General features: G+C 56.0%; 1 protein-coding gene across 1 annotated transcript; it reads left to right on the top strand.

Moving 5' to 3' along the window:
* The first annotated feature begins 480 nt into the window (after positions 1 to 480).
* Positions 481 to 15090, top strand: Pdlim7 (PDZ and LIM domain 7). The gene is given in 14 exon segments (XM_040756039.1): positions 481 to 501; positions 797 to 903; positions 4714 to 4865; positions 4958 to 4988; positions 5402 to 5422; positions 5424 to 5521; positions 6109 to 6245; positions 6367 to 6403; positions 7345 to 7412; positions 7556 to 7790; positions 8713 to 8893; positions 14291 to 14411; positions 14495 to 14610; positions 14756 to 15090. Coding segments are annotated over 13 exon segments (1380 nt in total). The 5' UTR covers positions 481 to 501; positions 797 to 807; the 3' UTR covers positions 14843 to 15090.
* Positions 15091 to 17752: the final 2662 nt, after the last annotated feature.

The following is a 17752-nucleotide window of genomic DNA, read 5'->3' as shown; positions in this document are numbered from 1 at the left end:
TCCGCCCCCGCCTTCCTGCGGCGGTGGGGCTGATTGGCGCCTGCGCCACCGTGTGCGGTGGGGACGCGGCCAAGCGCAGGGCTGGGGCGGGAGACGAGGGGAAACAGAGTCACGTTGGAAAGGGAGCTTCGTGCGTGGGTGGCACCACTTTCACTGGCTTCCAGAAAGGATCCCCTCCCTGGCCACGCGTTAGGGACATGACCCCCGCCACTCTCCATAGTGCCAGTGCCCGGGTTCTTCCCCACTTGCAGTGCCCAGGGGTCCCGCCCTGGCTTCCAGCAGCCTCGACCTGTCCCAAAATGGCTAGGACCCGCTGCAGCGGCCTCCTTCCTCACCCCTCCCCCTCAACATCCCGAGCCCCGAAAGTGCTCCCTCCACGGGTTCTCCAGTGTCAGCTTACACGCCTTATATAGTCCGAGCAGGCTCCAGCGGCCTGCTGGGACCCGGGGAAGGAGGGGGAGCTGGCCCCTGACTCACCCCGCCGCCCTCCTGAGATTCCAGGTTAGCTTGGGCGAAGCAGTGCCAATTAGCCCGACGGCCCACCCCTGGCAGAGAAAAGAAGTTGATGAGAACTCTGCTCACCCTCGCAGTGGCAGGGGCCGGGGTGGGGAGCTGACTTGTCAGTTGCCTGTGAGGTCTGCCTGCCCAGAGCCCCACCAAACCCGACAGGATCCACGTCTCCCAGTGCCTGTGGTGCCTGTGCTTTCTGGTACCTGGCTAACGCCAGTGACCAGATCTGGACCTGCCTGCCCTTTTGTAGGGCCGGGTGCGGCAACTCTCTCTTCTGCCCTCACAGGAGCAGGCACCATGGATTCCTTCAAGGTGGTGCTGGAAGGGCCAGCACCTTGGGGCTTCCGGCTGCAAGGGGGCAAGGACTTCAATGTGCCCCTCTCCATCTCTCGGGTAAGCCTAGATTGGAGAGTGCGCTCCCCAAGGGTTCTCGGATACTCTTGTTTCCAGCCAATGGTGGGAAGAAACAACAAGAGTGACCAGACCGATAGGGGGGACTGGGGGAGCCAACAGGACAGCTGTATGGAGGGGAGAAAGGGGAGCTAACAGGACAGCCGTATCCAGGTCCAAATGGACGCTTTATTTCAAGGACTCCCAACTAGGTAGATAGGGGGACGGGGAGCCCCCCCAGCTTCTCTGCTTTGGCATGGTACTTGATGCTATTCCAAGCCCCCTTGGCCATCTGTGAGTGCCAAGGAGAAGCCTGCTTTGCAGTATGGTTAGGTCATGGCTCCAAGAAGTGCCTTAGCTTCAAGAGCAGTGTGTGGTGCCAGGCGCCAGGCAGGGCCTAACTTTAATGTCACTGCTATCCAAGGAATAGCAGTTGTCATCCTGCTTTGCCAAGTGACAGGACTTGGAGGGATGGAGGAGCTTGACCAGCAAGTCCCTGGCAGAGCAAGGCTATGAACCAAGGCACAAAATGGCTTGTCCTTCCTGTAAGTTTAGGACGGGAGCCTCTTGCCAGCTGAGCGAGGACCTGAGTCGAGTGAGGTTCAGGTCTTCAGTCTGCTAGTTCTGGTCAGGCTGTAGTGACCTTTGACCCTGAGCAGAGGTGTAGTGAGGCTGGCCTCCAGGATTCTTGTTCCCATTCCTCAGTCTGCCTTGGCGGGGGTGGGGCTGGGAGCTGACTCCTCCCTGTGGCAGGGGGATTGCCTTATAAGCCCAAGAATGCAGCCCCAGCTGGGATGGCCAACAGTGGCCAGTCAACAGAACCCAAAAGGGTTGGCCTAGGTCTAGGCCCCTTGGCCCCATTGGTGGGCCCCTCACCTGACCATCAGTCATTCGTGTCAGTGGGACTCAAAGCAAACTTTGTGCCAGAGTGGGTGGGGCCAGGGCGCCAGCTTGGTAGCTCTGACTGGCCTAGGGGGTCAAAAAAGGGGCAGGGACTTCCTGCCCTGATATCCTCCCGCCTAGAGAGGCCCACCCAGCCGCGGAGTAGGCATGCAACTGTTGGCAGGAAGCCCAGGGCAAGCCCGGCCTGAAGGGGCCTGAGAACATCCCGGCACTGCTCGGCCTGAGAGGGGCGTGAAGACTGCGTCTCTCTGTGGGAGCCGGACATAGTGGCCAGGGCAGGCAGGCAGAACACAACTGCGTTCTTCCCAGGATCCTTCCCTGGGGCCGTCTCGGAATCCACCCCAGCCAGCAGGGTGACTAAGAGCAGTGGACCCTCCCCCACAGTACATCCTACACATCCTACATCATCTTCCTCCCCTCTGGGAAGGTGCTGGCCACTGTGGTGTGGGTCTTGGTTTCTTCCTTGGTAACGATGGCCTCTCAGATGTCGCCTGTTGGAGGCACTCTGGTTGGTCCCTGGGTTCCTTTGTCAGCAGCCTTAACTTGTGGGTGGGGCCGCCAGCTGAGCCCTGCCCTGGAATGGGTGGGGTGGTCTTTTCTAAATTGGGCCAGCCCGCTATCCCTCCCCTGACCCCAGAGTAGAGGGAGGAAGGAGGGTTAGGACTGGCTGTGGGCCCAGGCCTGGAAAATGAGGTAATGTCTGGGACTTGGGGGTTGGGCGGCTCAGTTGAGCTCCCAGGCTGACTCACCCGCATCCATAACGCTGGCTGTCCAGCCCCCTGGCTTTTTACCTCGTAATCTCACTAGCCACCTTTCCCAGAAGGCCCCATGCTGCCTTCTCACTCTGACCACTGTCTTGCCCCTCACATCCTCCCTGCCCTCACCCCATAAGAGCAGTTCCTCACTCCTCCGCTCCTTTTCAGGGAGTCAGTTTCTCCTCCTCTCAAGACCCCCCCAAACCCGGTCTTACCCCACACCTCTCAGGAAGCAGGCTGCCTGTGGAGGAAGGCGTGGCTAAACCAGGTTTCCATCTCTTGACTCACCATGACAATGAGCAAGTCACTTCCCCCTTACAAGGGACTGATTGGAGTCAGGCAGACCTGAGACCCCAAACTTAGCCAAGGCTTGCAGGGGTCTCTTTCAGACAAGGTCTGGCACTGAACGGTCAGCCCTCCTGCTCAGCTTGCCTGAGTGTTGGCATTGCAGGCCTCTCACCCAGAGTCTTTTTGTTTTTACTTTCTTAAAATTTTAATTCGTCGGTGGTGTCACACGCCTTTAATCCCAGTGCTCAGGAGGCAGAGGCAGGTGGATCTCTGTGAGTTTGGATCCAGTCCAGGAGTGAGTTCCAGGACAGCCATGGCTGTTACATGGGGAAACCCTGTCTCATAAAACCAGAAGACAAAAAAATTTAATTTATCTTGAGACAGGATCTCTCTGTTTGGTCTTGACTGTTGTAGTATTCACTGTGTAGACAGGTTGACCTTGGCCTGCAGAGTGCTGGCATTAAAGGTGGTGTGTGCCACCACCGCTCAGCTCCCCAGAGTCCTTATGGGGAGCTCTCCCTTGTGTGAGATAGTATTTATTCACCCCTCACTTGTGCCTATAGCATGGCGCCCTGTTGTGGAGGACCACATCCTGGCTGCACCAGGCTGGATGACTTGAGTTCCGCCGTTGGCAGTACTGTTTCTTCTGAGTGTGCGCAAGGTGTATCCCCAGACTCTCTGCAAGCACATTGGGAGGTGCTAGGTATCCTCTGAGTTGCTATTCTTACCATTTGTTAGCAAGTAGAGAAAGCTCTCTCCTCTGCTAACCTCCCCGTCAGGCACAAAATAGAACTGCCAAGCCCAGCTCCGCTGTGTCCTAGTGTTTGCAGTCTCTGCATCAGGACCATCCCTAACATCCCCAGAACCTCCTGACTTCCCACTGCATCCGCTCACCTGAGGAGCCTGCTGGCGCCTTTGGCAGGCTGCACCCCACTTTTCCTGCTACCTGTGAGGTGTGAATTAAACCTGCTCTGTGGTGCCAGCCCCTTTGCCAGACGGTTGAGTGGCCCTGTGATTTTTTTTTTTGTTGTTGTTGTTGTTGTTTTTACGAGACAGGGTTTCTCTGTATTGTTTTGGAGGCTATTGGTCCAGCCCGGCCTCGAACTCACAGAGATCCACCTGCCTCTGCCTCCCGAGTGCTGGGATTAAAGGCGTGCGCCCGGCTGGCCCTGTGATTTTAGACCTGTGGGTGACTACTGTGTCTGCAGCCCTTTTTGGGAATTTCTGGTTTGTGTAGCAAATGAGGGAATGTAGTAGGCTTGGTGGGATGGTGCTCACCAACACTGGCTGACTTCTGGTTAAGTGGTGAGCTTTGTTCACCCCCGTCACCCCCAGCCCCCATCCCCCCACCCCCTGCCCCCCCAAAAAAACAAGTATGCGGCCATGGGAGCAAGAGTTCGTTTGTGAAGGCATTCCGTGCATGGGGAAGGAGGGGAGGGGGGTAGTTGCTCAGATAGGAGGTGGGACACTTGTCACCCTGACAGAGGTGACACTAATCCACCCTGTTAGGCCTTTATAGCCCAGTCTTTTTTTTTTTTTTTTTTGGTTTTTCGAGGCAGGATTTCTCTGTGTAGGTTTGACTCTGTAGACCAGGCTGACCTCGAACTCACAGAGATCCGTCTGCCTCTGCCTCCGGATTAAAGGTGTGCGCCACCTACGCCTGACTTGTAGCCCAGTGTTAACAACACAGGTAGGGCAATCTGGTGGGTGAAGTAACCTACAGAGCGGCTGGCAGAGCCCTCCTAGGTTGTGGGCATTAGGCTGAAGGTGGACTGTGAGGGAGTGCCATAGAGGAGAATAGACGACTCTGCAGTGGACAGTAAATCGTGGGTGTGGCCCGTGGGCCCCTGACCACGCCTCTCCACAGCTCACCCCTGGAGGCAAAGCTGCACAGGCTGGCGTGGCCGTAGGAGACTGGGTACTGAGCATCGATGGTGAGAACGCAGGGAGCCTCACACACATCGAGGCCCAGAACAAGATCCGCGCCTGTGGGGAGCGCCTCAGCCTGGGACTCAGCAGGTATGGGGCCGACAGGATGAAGGGGTGAATGAAGGGGTGACGTGGTCTCTGGTGCGGGCCACCTGCCACCATTGCTTTCTCCTCTTCTCCAGAGCCCAGCCTGTTCAGAGCAAACCACAGAAGGTAGGTTGTACGGGAGACAACTAGGCTGAGGGGGGGGCTGGACTTCTGGGTTGACCTGCCCTCCCCGGCCCAGCCTTGGTACCCCTAAGAGCAGAGGGCAGACGACAGAAGGGAACTGAGGGCTGGGAGCTGCCGCACGGTCTGGGCGCCACACGTGCCTGCCTGTTTGTCTGCCGCTTGTCCCCACGAGCCTGTGCTGTGTGCGCCTGCCCGTCCTTGGTCTCCCTTGGCCCAGGGTGGGTTGAGTTCACTGCTTCCAAGTGGGCCCCTTGAAATCGTAGTTACCCCCCACCCTTAGCCACCGGCCAGATGTGTCCGTGGCGCTGGACCTGTCACTGTTCTTGGTGGTGGCGACTCCGCTCCCACCTCAGCCCCCACTCCCACCCACCCTGCCTGGCTCTGTCTCTGCCCAGGCCCTGACCCCTCCCGCCGACCCCCCCGAGGTATACTTTTGCACCAAGCGCCTCCCTCAACAAGACGGCCCGGCCCTTTGGGGCACCCCCACCTACTGACAGCACCCCGCAACAGAATGGGTATGTCAGCCCCTGCCCGCTCACTCCCGCCTACTGCCACACTGTCTAGTCCTCAGCACACACAAGCTGCCGCTACTGCTCAGTCTGTGCCGCACCCCAGCCCCTTAACCGTGTGGCAGCAATCCCTCGCGGCCGGGGAGGCCTGTGGGCGTAGAGCCCGCCTAAGGCTTTGCTCTTGCACAGGCCCTGCGTTCTGGGCAGCCTGGGTTGGGTGTGGCGTTGGGCCAGCCGAGTCTCGGGCAGACAGTGCCACCTTGCCCCTGTCCACTTCTCTGACTCCCCCGCCTTTCTCCTCCCGAGTCTGTCCCTTTACTTGTCTATCTGTCTCATTCCCTTCACAGGTGCAGAGCCCTGACAAGTCAGTGAGCCCCCTCTTCCTGTCACTTTCCCCTTCCTTTGGGCACTTTGGGCGGTAGCCCCTCCCTGCCCTGGCTCCCCTCCTCCCAGCTCTCCTTTACCTACCCTCCTGCCCGGCAGGGCCCTCGCCTCCCCTCTCCCTCCCCTCTCACCTGTCACATCAGATCCTGGGAGGGGCTGCCCCTGGGGCTCTCCAGAACCAGGGCTTCTGAGCCACACCCTTCCCACAGACAGTTGCTCAGACAGCTGCTCCCCGATGCCAGCAAGCAGCGGCTGATGGAGGACACCGAAGACTGGCGGCCAAGGCCAGGGACAGGCCAGTCCCGCTCCTTCCGCATCCTTGCCCACCTCACGGGCACAGAGTTCAGTAAGTGCTGGCCCAGGTCAGGGCGGACTCGCTTGGCCTTAACTGAGGCCTGACCCTGCCTGGACTCGAGGCTGGGGTGACCCCGGTTTCTCTTGGTCAATGCCTGCCTCTGTCCTCTCAGTGCAAGACCCGGATGAGGACTGCATGAAGAAGTCAAGGTAAGAGTGAGCTCGAGGGCTCTGTCCCCTCCCCCAACCCACCACTCTGCTTTCCGGCCACGCCCGCCCGGCCCCTCCTGCCGGAGCACTCTTTTCTCCCTCCTCTCTCCCTCCTTTCCTTCCCTCCATCCCCGCCTCCCTCCGCCTCTCCTTCCTGTCACTTCCTCCTCCTCTCTCTCTGCCCCTCAGGGAAAAGTATGTCCTGGAGCTACAGAGCCCACGCTATACACGCCTCCGGGACTGGCACCACCAGCGCTCTGCCCACGTGCTCAACGTGCAGTCATAGCCTGGCCCTTCCAGCCTGCTGCCCTCTGCTTTCCTTTCTCTGTCGCTCCCTCCCAGGGCACCCACGGGTGCCTCCAGCTTATGCCTACTGCTCTCGTGTCCCTGCCTGAGCCTCCTGCCGGCCTGGCCCTGGAAGCCCGCCTGGCCCAGGGCCTGGCCTCATCTGACACTGCCTTCCTTCTTGGGCCTGTGGTCCCACTGTCTGCCAGGTCTGCACTGCCTTGAGCATGGAAATAAACGTTCTCAGCCTTGCTTCCTCTGCCTCCGTCTTCTATCTTGTTGGGTTGGGTTATGTTTTGAGTACGGGGCGTTAAGTGGCTTAGACCGGGTGCGGGCCCTGCAGTCTGCTTCTCGGTGGGAGGGGCACCTAACAAAGATGGCTGTGCCTTACCTTGGTTCTCCTGTAAGCGAGGAGACCCAAAGGCCGCTGTAGGAACAGGAGACCCACCCGCTTCCACAGTCTACACAGCAGACCGCATAGCTCTAACCTACTTAGGGGAAGCGTCCCTTCCTACCTGCACTCCAGAGGGACCTGGGACCCATCCCAGCCGCTCTCATGCACTTAAGATTCTCCTATGGGGCCAGCACAGCTGAGGCGGGGGTAGGACCACGCCCCAGCCTCAGCCAGGCAGGGCCTTCAATGGCCGATCTTGCAGCCAGGTGTCCAGGACAGAAGCCCCAGCCCCAGCCCCAGCCTCAACTATACCCCAGGAACCCTGGCCTGGTAAGAAGTGGACTTGGGTCTGAAGAGGGGTGGGGAGCCGCCATGGTCACGGGGTGGTGGCCTTTGGAGGCCACCCTGGGCTCTACCCTCAGCACTCTGGGCTCCCTGAGTGCCCCTCTGGATCTACTTTCCTTGGCTGTCAGGCCCCACTACCCCCAGCCCCACCAGCCGCCCACCCTGGGCCGTGGACCCTGCATTTGCTGAGCGCTATGCCCCAGACAAAACCAGCACGGTGCTGACCCGGCATAGCCAGCCAGCCACACCCACGCCTCTGCAGAACCGCACCTCCATAGTGCAGGCCGCAGCTGGAGGGGGCACAGGAGGGGGCAGCAGCAATGGCAAGACTCCCGTGTGCCACCAGTGCCACAAGATCATCCGGTGAGCGCTCCCTTCTAACCCTGTCTTTCTGCCCTGCAGCCTGGCCTTGGCCCGATTGTCTTCCTGCAGGGAGGGATCTTGTCTGGAAACCTTGGGTGTTTTAAGTTTTAGTTTACTTCTTGTGTGTGGGTGTTTGGCCTGTGTGTGTGTGTGCACCGCTTGTGTGCCTGGTGCCCACAGAAACCTTTAGAAAAGGGTGCTGGATGTCCCCGGGACCTGATGAAGTTGTAGATGGCGGTGAGCCTTCAGGTGGACGCTGGGACTCAAACCTGGGTCCTCTGGAAGAGCGGCCGAGCTCTCACTTGCCGGCCGCCTCAGCAGGTTCTTACACTTCCTGCCACTCGCACACCAGCCTGTAGCAGTGAGGTGCCGGCAGCTGTGTCTCTCACTCTGCTGCTTCTGCCACACGCCTGGTCTCTGCTAACCCACTCCTCTCAGGGCCAGTAGGCCACAGTTACCTCCCTCTGAACACTGCTCCCTGGATCCCAGCCAAGTCACACAGCCCTTCAGAGCCAGATTCTAGAACCTTCCTAGCTGGCCCTGGTGGGCTGCTCTCGTCTCCCATCAGCTCTTAGGCGGAGGATTTGTAAAAAGCATCCTGTCCTGACACCCCCGTTTATCCAGGACCTCCTGCAGGCCCCCTGCTCAGGCCAGGTGGGACTGGGAAGCAGGACAGGGTGTTCACCGGGGTCAGCTGAAGTTTCACCCCCACACTGGGCAATAGCCCCCCCAGGAGTGTCTCGGTTGTCTCAGACCATCGATTCCCTCCCAAGCCAGGGCACCAAAACTGCAGCAGTCACCAAGAGAGTATACAAGGGTTCCCTTCCCGTTTTCTCCCTCTTGATGCAGGATCTTGGAGAAACCTCTCCGGTCTCCCTCCTCGGGAGCCTGCCTCATTTGCATACACCCCTTCTCTCTGCAGGGGCCGCTACCTGGTAGCGCTGGGCCATGCATACCACCCTGAAGAATTTGTGTGCAGCCAGTGTGGGAAGGTCCTGGAGGAGGGTGGCTTCTTCGAGGAGAAGGGGGCTATCTTTTGCCCCTCCTGCTATGACGTGCGCTACGCACCCAGCTGTGCCAAATGCAAGAAGAAGATCACTGGAGTGAGTGGGGCTGGCAGGGGGCGGGGAGGGGGGCAGGCAGCAGTGTAAATGTTGAGCCCACCCATTGGCATTGTTCAGTAGTGTGCAGCAGCTGCCAGATGTGAGCTCTCGGCCTGAATCTCCAGGATCCTAGAGAGCCTAAGAGCTCAGAATATAGTTCCAGGGATGGAGGATGGAGGAGGACTTGCATAGCATGTGCAAGGGTCCCGCTCTGTGTACAAGCAGCCTCGTCAGGCATGGTGGCGTTTAATCCCAGCTCTTGGAAAGCAGAGGCAAGAGGATCATAACAGGCCATCCCGGGTTACGCAGTGAGACTCTGTCTGAAGAAGGCAAAATGGCATCACTTATACCAACCAGGGTACTCTTTGTTTGAAACAGGGTTGCTCTGTGTAGCCCTAGCCGTCCTGGAACTTGCTCTGTAGACCAGGCTGGCCTTAAACCCAGATGTGCCTGCCTCTGCCTCCTAAGTGCTGGGACTAAAGTTGTGCGCTGCCACCACCACCCAGCTAGCCAGGATACTCTTTAAAGACCAGCCTTTTCTTTAAAAAGAAATTTTCGTGTGTATTTAATGTGTGTTGAGCGTTTTGCCTATATCTGTATATGTGCCCCAGTCACACCCAGTGCTCTTAGAGGTCAAAAAGCTGGTGTCCTCTGAACTTGGAGTTACAGATGGTTGTGACCTACCATGTGAGTGCTGTAAATCGAACCAGGGTCCTCCACAAAAGCGACACGTGCTCTTAACCACTGAGCCACCTCTCCAACCTAAAAGATCAAATTCCATTGGGGGAAGCAAAAGCTGGGTAGTGGTGGTAGTGGCCTTTAATCCCAGCACTCAGGAGTCAGAGGCAAGTGGATCTCTGAGTTCGAGGCCAGCCTGGTCTACAGAGCAAGTTCCAGGACAGACAGACAGCTACACAGAGAAACCCTGCCTTGGGTGGCATGGGGGGGGGGTGGAGGGGTTGAATCTGCTCTGGTAGCTGGGGGCACTGATATCAGGCCCAGCCAAGTCTCAGCTCTGTAGTCTCCCAAGTTTGCTTCTGTTTTTACTTTTGTTGGTTTCATTCATTCCCAGCATGCTTTTCTCTGGAGAAAGACAGAAACATGCCATAGTGCCTCCAAGGTTCCATTTTACCAGGCTAGCTCCATAATGGAGAGAATATGTCAGTCCCTGATGCCTGGAAGCTCTGATGCTGACTTAGTTTGAGAGATAGTCATCTCTGGAAAGTTCTGATTGATTGGGGCTGGAGCCTGCCCACCCCAGTAACTGTCCACATTCACTGGTGGCTTGGAGCTCCGTCTGAACCATGGTGACTGAGGGATGGCTGGTGCCGTGAAATAAATTCAGGCTCATGTACCCTAAGAAGGGAAATGGTCAAGACAGCTGCTGCAGCAGCTGGGAAAGTATTTGACTGCAGTGACAGAAAAGACCATTGCCCTGCTCAAAGTGGGGTTGTTTATGCCAGTGAAAAGAATTCCTGGGCTAGAATGGTTCTCAGGGGTGCCTGATGCCATATAATGCTGCTAGTTGGCTGCTGCAGCCCAGGCAGGAGAGAGACAGACAAATCGCATTCTTCTAGTAGAGTGTGTGGGGATCAAACTTAGGGCCTTGCGTGTAAAGTTTTGCATTTGAATCCAAAAGCTACAAACTGGCTTCCACTATTGGCTAGAAATGCCATATGTCCACCTCGGGCTGCATGGGAAATGGGAAACCCAATGTGCTTGTCGCCCTGGCTGGCCATGGCCGGGGGCAGGGTTCCAGGACCCCACAGGCGCTGGTGCTCGAATCCCTTACATAGAATGGCATCAGCCACATGTATCCAGTGCAGTTCCTCCTCTGTGCTTCAGCCCGTTTATAATTCCCCCAATAAAACACAAATGCAAAATAGAAAGTTGTCACACTGTTTAGGGAATAATGACAAGAACAAGAAGTACGGGGGCTGGAGAGATGGCTCAGAGGTTAAGAGCACTGACTGCTCTTCCAGAGGTCCTGAGTTCAATTCCCAGCAACCACATGGTGACTCACAACCATCTACAATTCAATCTGGAGCCCTCTTCTGGCAGAACACCGTATGTGTAATAAGTAAATCTTAAAAAAAAAAAAAAGAACAAGAAGTACATCTAGCCGGTGGTGGTGGCACACGCCTTTAATCCCAGCACTCAGGAGAAAGGGGCAGGTGGATCTCTGTGAGCACAAGGCCAGCCTGGTCTACAGAGAGAGTTCCAGGACAGCCAGGGCCACACAGAGAGACCCTGTCTTGAAAAAAAAAATGGCATCTGTCAGGTTCAGGCCCAGGTATTTTCCCAAGTATTGTTTTAAAGCCACGGATGCTGGACCTGAGGACCCCGAGGGCTGCTTGTACTATAGCTCTCCAGCCTAGGTTGCAGCTGCCGGTAGAAGTAAAGGGAGTATAAAAACCATGAGCAGCCAGCCTAGCGCCTACCGCCCCTAACGTACAAAGCTGGGGGCTGGAAGGTAACTAGACAGTACCCTGGGTGGCGAAGGCAGACATTCAAACGAAAACATCTGATGCAGACCCTGCTCCTCCCTCAAAGGCTAAACGCAAGAGCATAACCCAAACAGGTTTTCTCTGCGCAAACCTGGCTACCGTCAGAACTGGGCTTGAGGCTTCATTGGTGTGTGTAACAGGAGTTCAGACCTGGTAGGCAGGTCTAGCCTGTGACTCAAAGGGAGCCCGCTCACTGGGGAAGAGGCACCTGCAGGTGACACAGGCTCGAGGCAGGAGCGGGCACCTGGCATGGTCGTCGTCAAATGGCATCACCATCGCCAGGGTAGGGGCTGTTAGCGGGCACCTGGCATGGCCTAGGCGTGCACTGAGGACTCTGCTGTTAAGTCCGGTTGTGTACAGTGTACAGGGCCCCTCATTCGTGCTCAGCCCTCCCGGCTCCGTGTTTGCCGGTGAGCTCTGGCCCTTTACCACAGCGCCTCCAGGTACTCCTAGTGTCCTTTCACCACGCCCTTCTCTCAGCTTCCTCGGGAACCTCCCCACCCCCTCTTTTCTAAGGTTCAATTGTGTGTGCAGTTGTGAATGAGCGCACGTGTCCGTGGAAGCAGATGAGTGTGTCAGCCCCTGGAGCTGCAGTTACAGGTTGCCCAAAATGGGCGCTGGAAACCAAACTTGGGGTCCCCTTCGAGAGACTACATCCATATCTTCAGTCCCAGGAGTACCTTTCTCATTCATTCATTCATTCGAGTTGAGACAGGGTTTCTTTGTAATGCTGGCTGTCCTGGAACTCACTCTGTAGACCAGGCTGGCCTTGAACTCAAGAGATCCACCTGCCTCTGCCCCCTGAGTGCTGGGATTAAAAGGCGTGCGCCATCACTGCCCCCCCATGTCCACTCTTCCCATCAGACCTCCGTCTCCCGTCTTGCTTCCCTGAGCCAAGGTTGGAGTTGTTTGATGTAGGTGCTGTGCCCCCTTGTAGAAGTTGGTCAGTAAACACTGAACACGTGGGCAGAAGTGGCCGTAAGAGGAAGATAAGCACAGGTGGGAATTCCCTCAGAGAAGGCTGCAAGAGGAGGGGCTTGTGTCACAGGAAGCACTTCAGAAAGGGGAGGAGTTTGGAGCTGGAGGCAGGTCAGATGAGCTTCAGAAAGCTATTGGGGTGGGGGAACGGGGGCTTATACTGGGATATTAGGGAGCTAGGCAGAGCGATTGCTAGTCAGTGTAGCTTTGATACAGTGCAGGTGTAGAGTCATCCCAGAGCTTTTATTTCTGAGTCAGTCAGCGTCATTTATAAGTTTGGGTTAGGTATAGTTCAGTGGTAGAATACTTGCCTAGCACATGAGGTCCTCGATTTTGTCTGCGGCACCATGGAAAGCAAAGAGTTTCAAGTCATTCTCAGTGAACCACTCAGAACCAACACTTGAATCAGTCCAAGTAATCCCCAGGGGACACAGGCCCGTTGAATGCCCCATCTGGCCCTTACAAGAACCTAGCTAGGTCCCTGGCTGCAAACCTGGGGCTCTTTTCTAGACAGTCCAACAAGACTGGGTTCAGGCACTCAGTTCCCCACGACTACAAGAGGATAAAGCTGTTGGCAGGTACCAGGCCTCTGGCCGTGGTGCACTGAACAGTTCCAGGAATGGCCAGTCCGACCCTGGGGAGAGCTCATCCCCTGGGGCCAAGTCCACTGAGGACCCACAGTGAGTTAGGCACTGTTGGAATAGATGCATTCGCACCGTCCATGCAGGAAGAGACGTGAGCAGCCGATAGAACAAGCACTCTCTGGAAGGATGTTCGTGAAGTGCCGGTTACAGGACAGTAGGGGGAGGGGCCCCGCCAGCGTGCTTGGTGTAGGAGAGGTAGCTTGGCGTGTTCGCTGGTGTCAGAGTGTGCCCTGTGGAGAGAGTGACAGTTACGCAGAAACCTAAGTCAGAGATGGGGAGACGGGAGGTGGAGAGGACCCATCTGGGCAGAATGGCTGGGATGCAGCCCCAGCATGGTGAGCTTGGTGTGCCAGTGACAGGTCAAACATTGGTGTGGCAGGATCAACTCGTGAGGGAGGGGAGGGAACAGGCCAGGCCTGTCTGCCGGATCCTGCACTGAACTTGGCTTTTTGTTTTGTTTTTGTTTTTTGGAGACAGGGTTTCTCTGTATTGTTTTGGAGGCTGTCCTGGAACTCACTCTGTAGACCAGGCTGGCTTCGAACTCACAGAGATCCACCTGCCTCTGCCTCCCGAGTGCTGGGATTAAAGGCGTGTACCACCAATGCCCGGCTGAATTTGGCTTTTTGCTTTGTTTTCAAGACAGGTATCTCTGTCTTTGGAGCCTGTCCTGGAACTAGCTCTTGTAGGCCAGGCTGGCCTCCAACTCACAGAGATCCGCCTGCCTCTGCCTCCCGAGTGCTGGGACTAAAGGCGTGAGCCACCACCACCCGGCGATCTAACTTAGCTTTTTAAAAGACTGGATCTTAATCGGTTGAGCAGGCTGTTTGAATGCTGTACCCAGCAGGCCTTTTAACTTTCACCATGCTGGGCACGTCTGGAAGGTGAACCCTTCAGTACTCAACTAATGAGAGATATGAGAGAAAGGGAATTTTGAGTCTGACATGGTGGCACACACCTGAAAACCCAGTCCTCAGAAGATAGAGACAGAGAGCATCAGAAGTTCAAGCCAGCAGGGTTACGTGAGATGACCAAAAAAAAAAAAAAAAAAGGGAGTTGGATTTGGGGGCTTGGCCTGAACAGATGGAGAGGTTGACCGGGAGGAGCAGGTTTAGGATACAAAGTCTGAGAACCGTTGAGACATGCCAGTCTGAGAGTTGTCCGTGGTGCTCCGGGAGCTGCACGTATGTAAAATGTATGTTTTCAGCAGTGGGAGGGCTGGCCTGCCGGTGCTCTGGGGGATGGGCTGAGCCTGCCGTGGCCTCTTCCAGGAGATCATGCATGCCCTGAAGATGACCTGGCATGTGCACTGCTTCACCTGTGCTGCCTGCAAAGCGCCTATCCGCAACAGAGCCTTTTATATGGAGGACGGGGCGCCCTACTGTGAGCGAGGTACCCGGTGGCCTGGAGAAGACGGGGCGGGGTGGGGGCGGGGCAGGTGTGGCTGCAGACCCTCTTTTCTGTCCCGGTACCAGACTATGAGAAGATGTTTGGCACCAAATGTCGAGGCTGTGACTTCAAGATCGATGCCGGAGACCGCTTCTTGGAAGCTCTGGGCTTCAGCTGGCATGACACATGCTTTGTTTGTGCGGTAAGCACGCGGCCCCCTCCCTCCCCCCCGTGTGTGTTTGCCTCCTGTCCCTCAACACCCCGTGCCCATGAGGGATGTAGGAGAGGTGGGGTGAGGGCCTCCCCACTCCCCCAGCCTCGTGTGACTGGACCTCCGTTGTCCCCAGATATGTCAGATCAACTTGGAAGGAAAGACCTTCTACTCTAAGAAGGACAAGCCCCTTTGCAAGAGCCACGCCTTCTCTCACGTATGAGCACCTCCCCACGCTGTTGCCGCCCCACCCTGCCCGAAGCGGGAGGAGTCAGGAGGGCTCACCCTCCACAGTTCTGGGTGGGGCTGGCAGTAGCTGTCCCGCCCCCGAGTCCTAGCCGGATCCCGGGGTTCCCTGAATCCTGTTTCACCTTCACAACCCCCTCGCTTACTTACTTCCCTCCACCATCACTCACTGGTGCTGGCCGTCCGCGGCCCCTGTTCATGCCACAATAAACCTGTATCCACCTGCGTGCTGCGTGCCTCTCCACTGTGCGTCTGCGACCCTGGGACTTGATGCAGAAGGAAGGAGGCAGGGGTTAAGGCAGTTCCTGGAGGGGAGCGGGGGAGGGGGGCGGTGGTGGCGTTGGCAGCAGCAGCGCATGCCTTTAATCCCAGCACTCGGGAGGCAGAGGCAGGTGGATCTCTGTGAGTTCGAGGCCAGCCTGGTCTCCAGAGCGAGTTCCAGGACAGCCTCCAAAGCTACACACACAAACAAACAAAAAAGAGTTGAAGACAAGTCTTGGAGCTGAGCCTCTTAGTAACCATCATGGGATGTGGCAGGCGCATGATCCCTGGGAAGAACAGTGTGGGTCCCGTGTGCTGCGCCCGGTGGGCGAGGGGCGTGCAAATGCTGGACGTGGACGACAGCGACTGCTGGACAGGGCAGCCCAAGTGCCAGGTTCCCCCTTGGCGGGGCCCTGATATGGCAGGTTCCTGGGAAGGCAGTGATGGAAACGGGACCGTGACAAGCCCCAGGGACCCCTGGACAGTGTTGCTAGGTATCTAGCGTGTAGCAGAGGCTGCGTGCTCGTCGTGTGACCTTCCTCCCACCTTGCCAGGTGCCTGCAATTCCTTTTCTTTTTTAATCGTTTATTTTTATTTTATGTACACTGGTGTTTTGCCTGCATGGTGTCAGGTCCCCTAGAACTGGAGCTATAGACAGCTGTGAGCTGACAATGTGGGTGCTGGGAATTGAACCAGGTCCTCTGGAAGAGCAGCCAGTGCTCTTAACCTCTGAGTCATCTCCCAGCCTGCATTTCTGTTCTTCTCTTCCCTCCCTCCCTCCCTCCCTCCCTCCCTCCCTCCCTCTCTCTTTCTTTCCTTCTTTCTTTCTCAAGGCAGGGTTTCTTGTTTAGCCCTGGCTGTCCTGGAACTCACTTTGTAGACCAGGCTGGCATTGAACTCCATATCTGCCCGCTTTTGCCTCCCAAGTGCTGGAATTAAAAACAAAAAAATCCTCCTGCCTCTGCCTCTGGAGTACTGACATTAAAGGTTTGTGCCACCATGCCCAGCCTTGTTTGTTTTTTTTTTGTTTGTTTGTTTGTTTGGTTGGTTTTGGTTTTTCCAGACAGGGTTTCTCTGGGGCTTTGGAGGCTGTCCTGGAACTAGCGCTTGTAGACCAGGCTGGTCTCGAACTCACAGAGATTCGCCTACCTCTGCCTCCCTAGTGCTGGGATTAAAGGCATGGGCCACCAACGCCAGGCTTCTTGTTTGTTTTTTGAAACAGGTTGTTTTTCTGTACCCCAGGCTGACCTGGCACTCACTGTCACCTGGCCAACTTAAATTTGAAGTGGTTCTCCTGTCTTAGCCTGGCCAATACAGAGGTTGCAGTAGGAGGTGTCTATCATACCCTGGGACTCTTGGTTACCTTTTCTTTTTTAAAATTTTTTTGTTTGGTTGGTTTTGTTTTTGAAACAAAGTTCAATGTATCCTAAGGCTGGCCATGAACTCACTATATAACCCAGGGAAAATCTTGAACTTCAGATTCCCCTGTCTCTAGAGTTCTGGGTTAACACTTAGTTTTATGGAATGCTGGGAATTGAACCCAGGATGTGTATGGGTGTATTACCTATATAGATGTATGTACACCACGTTCATGCCTGGTGCCTGTGGATTCTCTGGAACTGGGCTTACAGATGATTGTGAGCCACCATGTGGGTGCTGGGAATTGAACCCGGGTCTTCTGGAAGATCAGGCAGTGCTCTCAACCACTGAGCCATCATCCCTGCTGTGTTTAATGGGTTTGGTGAATTTCATTAGAGGCACATCATTTCCTAGGGGTCCCTACTTCCCATGATGCCCTCTACCAGCCTAGAGGAACTGTCTTCTCTCAAGCCTGAGCAGGTGAGGAGCTGAAGAGGCTGCAGGTCGGAACAGCCTAGTCCATCCTGGCCATGTGCTCTTTGGAGGTCCCTGTCTTCGTTCAACCTGATCCCCTTTATGGGGAAAAAAAAGTCTCAGCGGGCTGCTCTTGGCTATCCTGCAGAGCCTAGAACATCTGGGACATAGGGAGAGTAAATGTTTGCTTAATGGATGAAGTGTTGCGGATGTTTAGGAGACAGATCGAGGAAGCAGCTGGAGATTCAAGCCTAGATTCCCCTTAGCTTCAACTCAGGAGTGAACTTGGGCCAGGGCAGGGCACTCAGTATAAATGCTTGTAATTACGCCTGGGGAGAGCTGAGGCACAGGCCCCAGCAGGTAACTCCGGGAGTAGAGCAGGTAGGATGTGTCTGTCTTTCAACATAGATACACGGAGCCTATCAAATGCAGCATCTTGTAGTTCACAGAGAAATGTACTCTCCTGCTTCTCTTGAACTGTGAAGCCCTCTCAGTCCATCCCAGTTTCCATGGATACCAAAGAGCACTAGCACAGACAAGGTGGGTGGCAGTTGCTGCCAGCCCTTCTAGGGGTAACCACCCCTTGTCCTGAACACAGGACTGCCATGTCCTCCAGGCTGTGAAGCCAAATCTGCCAGATCAGCAACCATGTGTGCAGGTTCATGTGTTTTGTGTGAGAGCTGGTTTTTAGTATTGGCAGCTGCATCTTAATTTTTTATCCTGTTTTAAAAATAATAAATGCATGCCAAAGCGAGTGCAGGGGTAGCTAGGGACTCAGTGCAGAAAACTGACA

This window comes from Mesocricetus auratus, unplaced genomic scaffold (assembly GCF_017639785.1).
Source record: "Mesocricetus auratus isolate SY011 unplaced genomic scaffold, BCM_Maur_2.0 Super-Scaffold_100013, whole genome shotgun sequence".
NCBI lineage: Eukaryota > Metazoa > Chordata > Mammalia > Rodentia > Cricetidae > Mesocricetus > Mesocricetus auratus.
The sequence above is the reverse complement of the archived record's forward strand: the minus strand, read 5'-3'. Positions and strand labels throughout refer to the sequence as shown.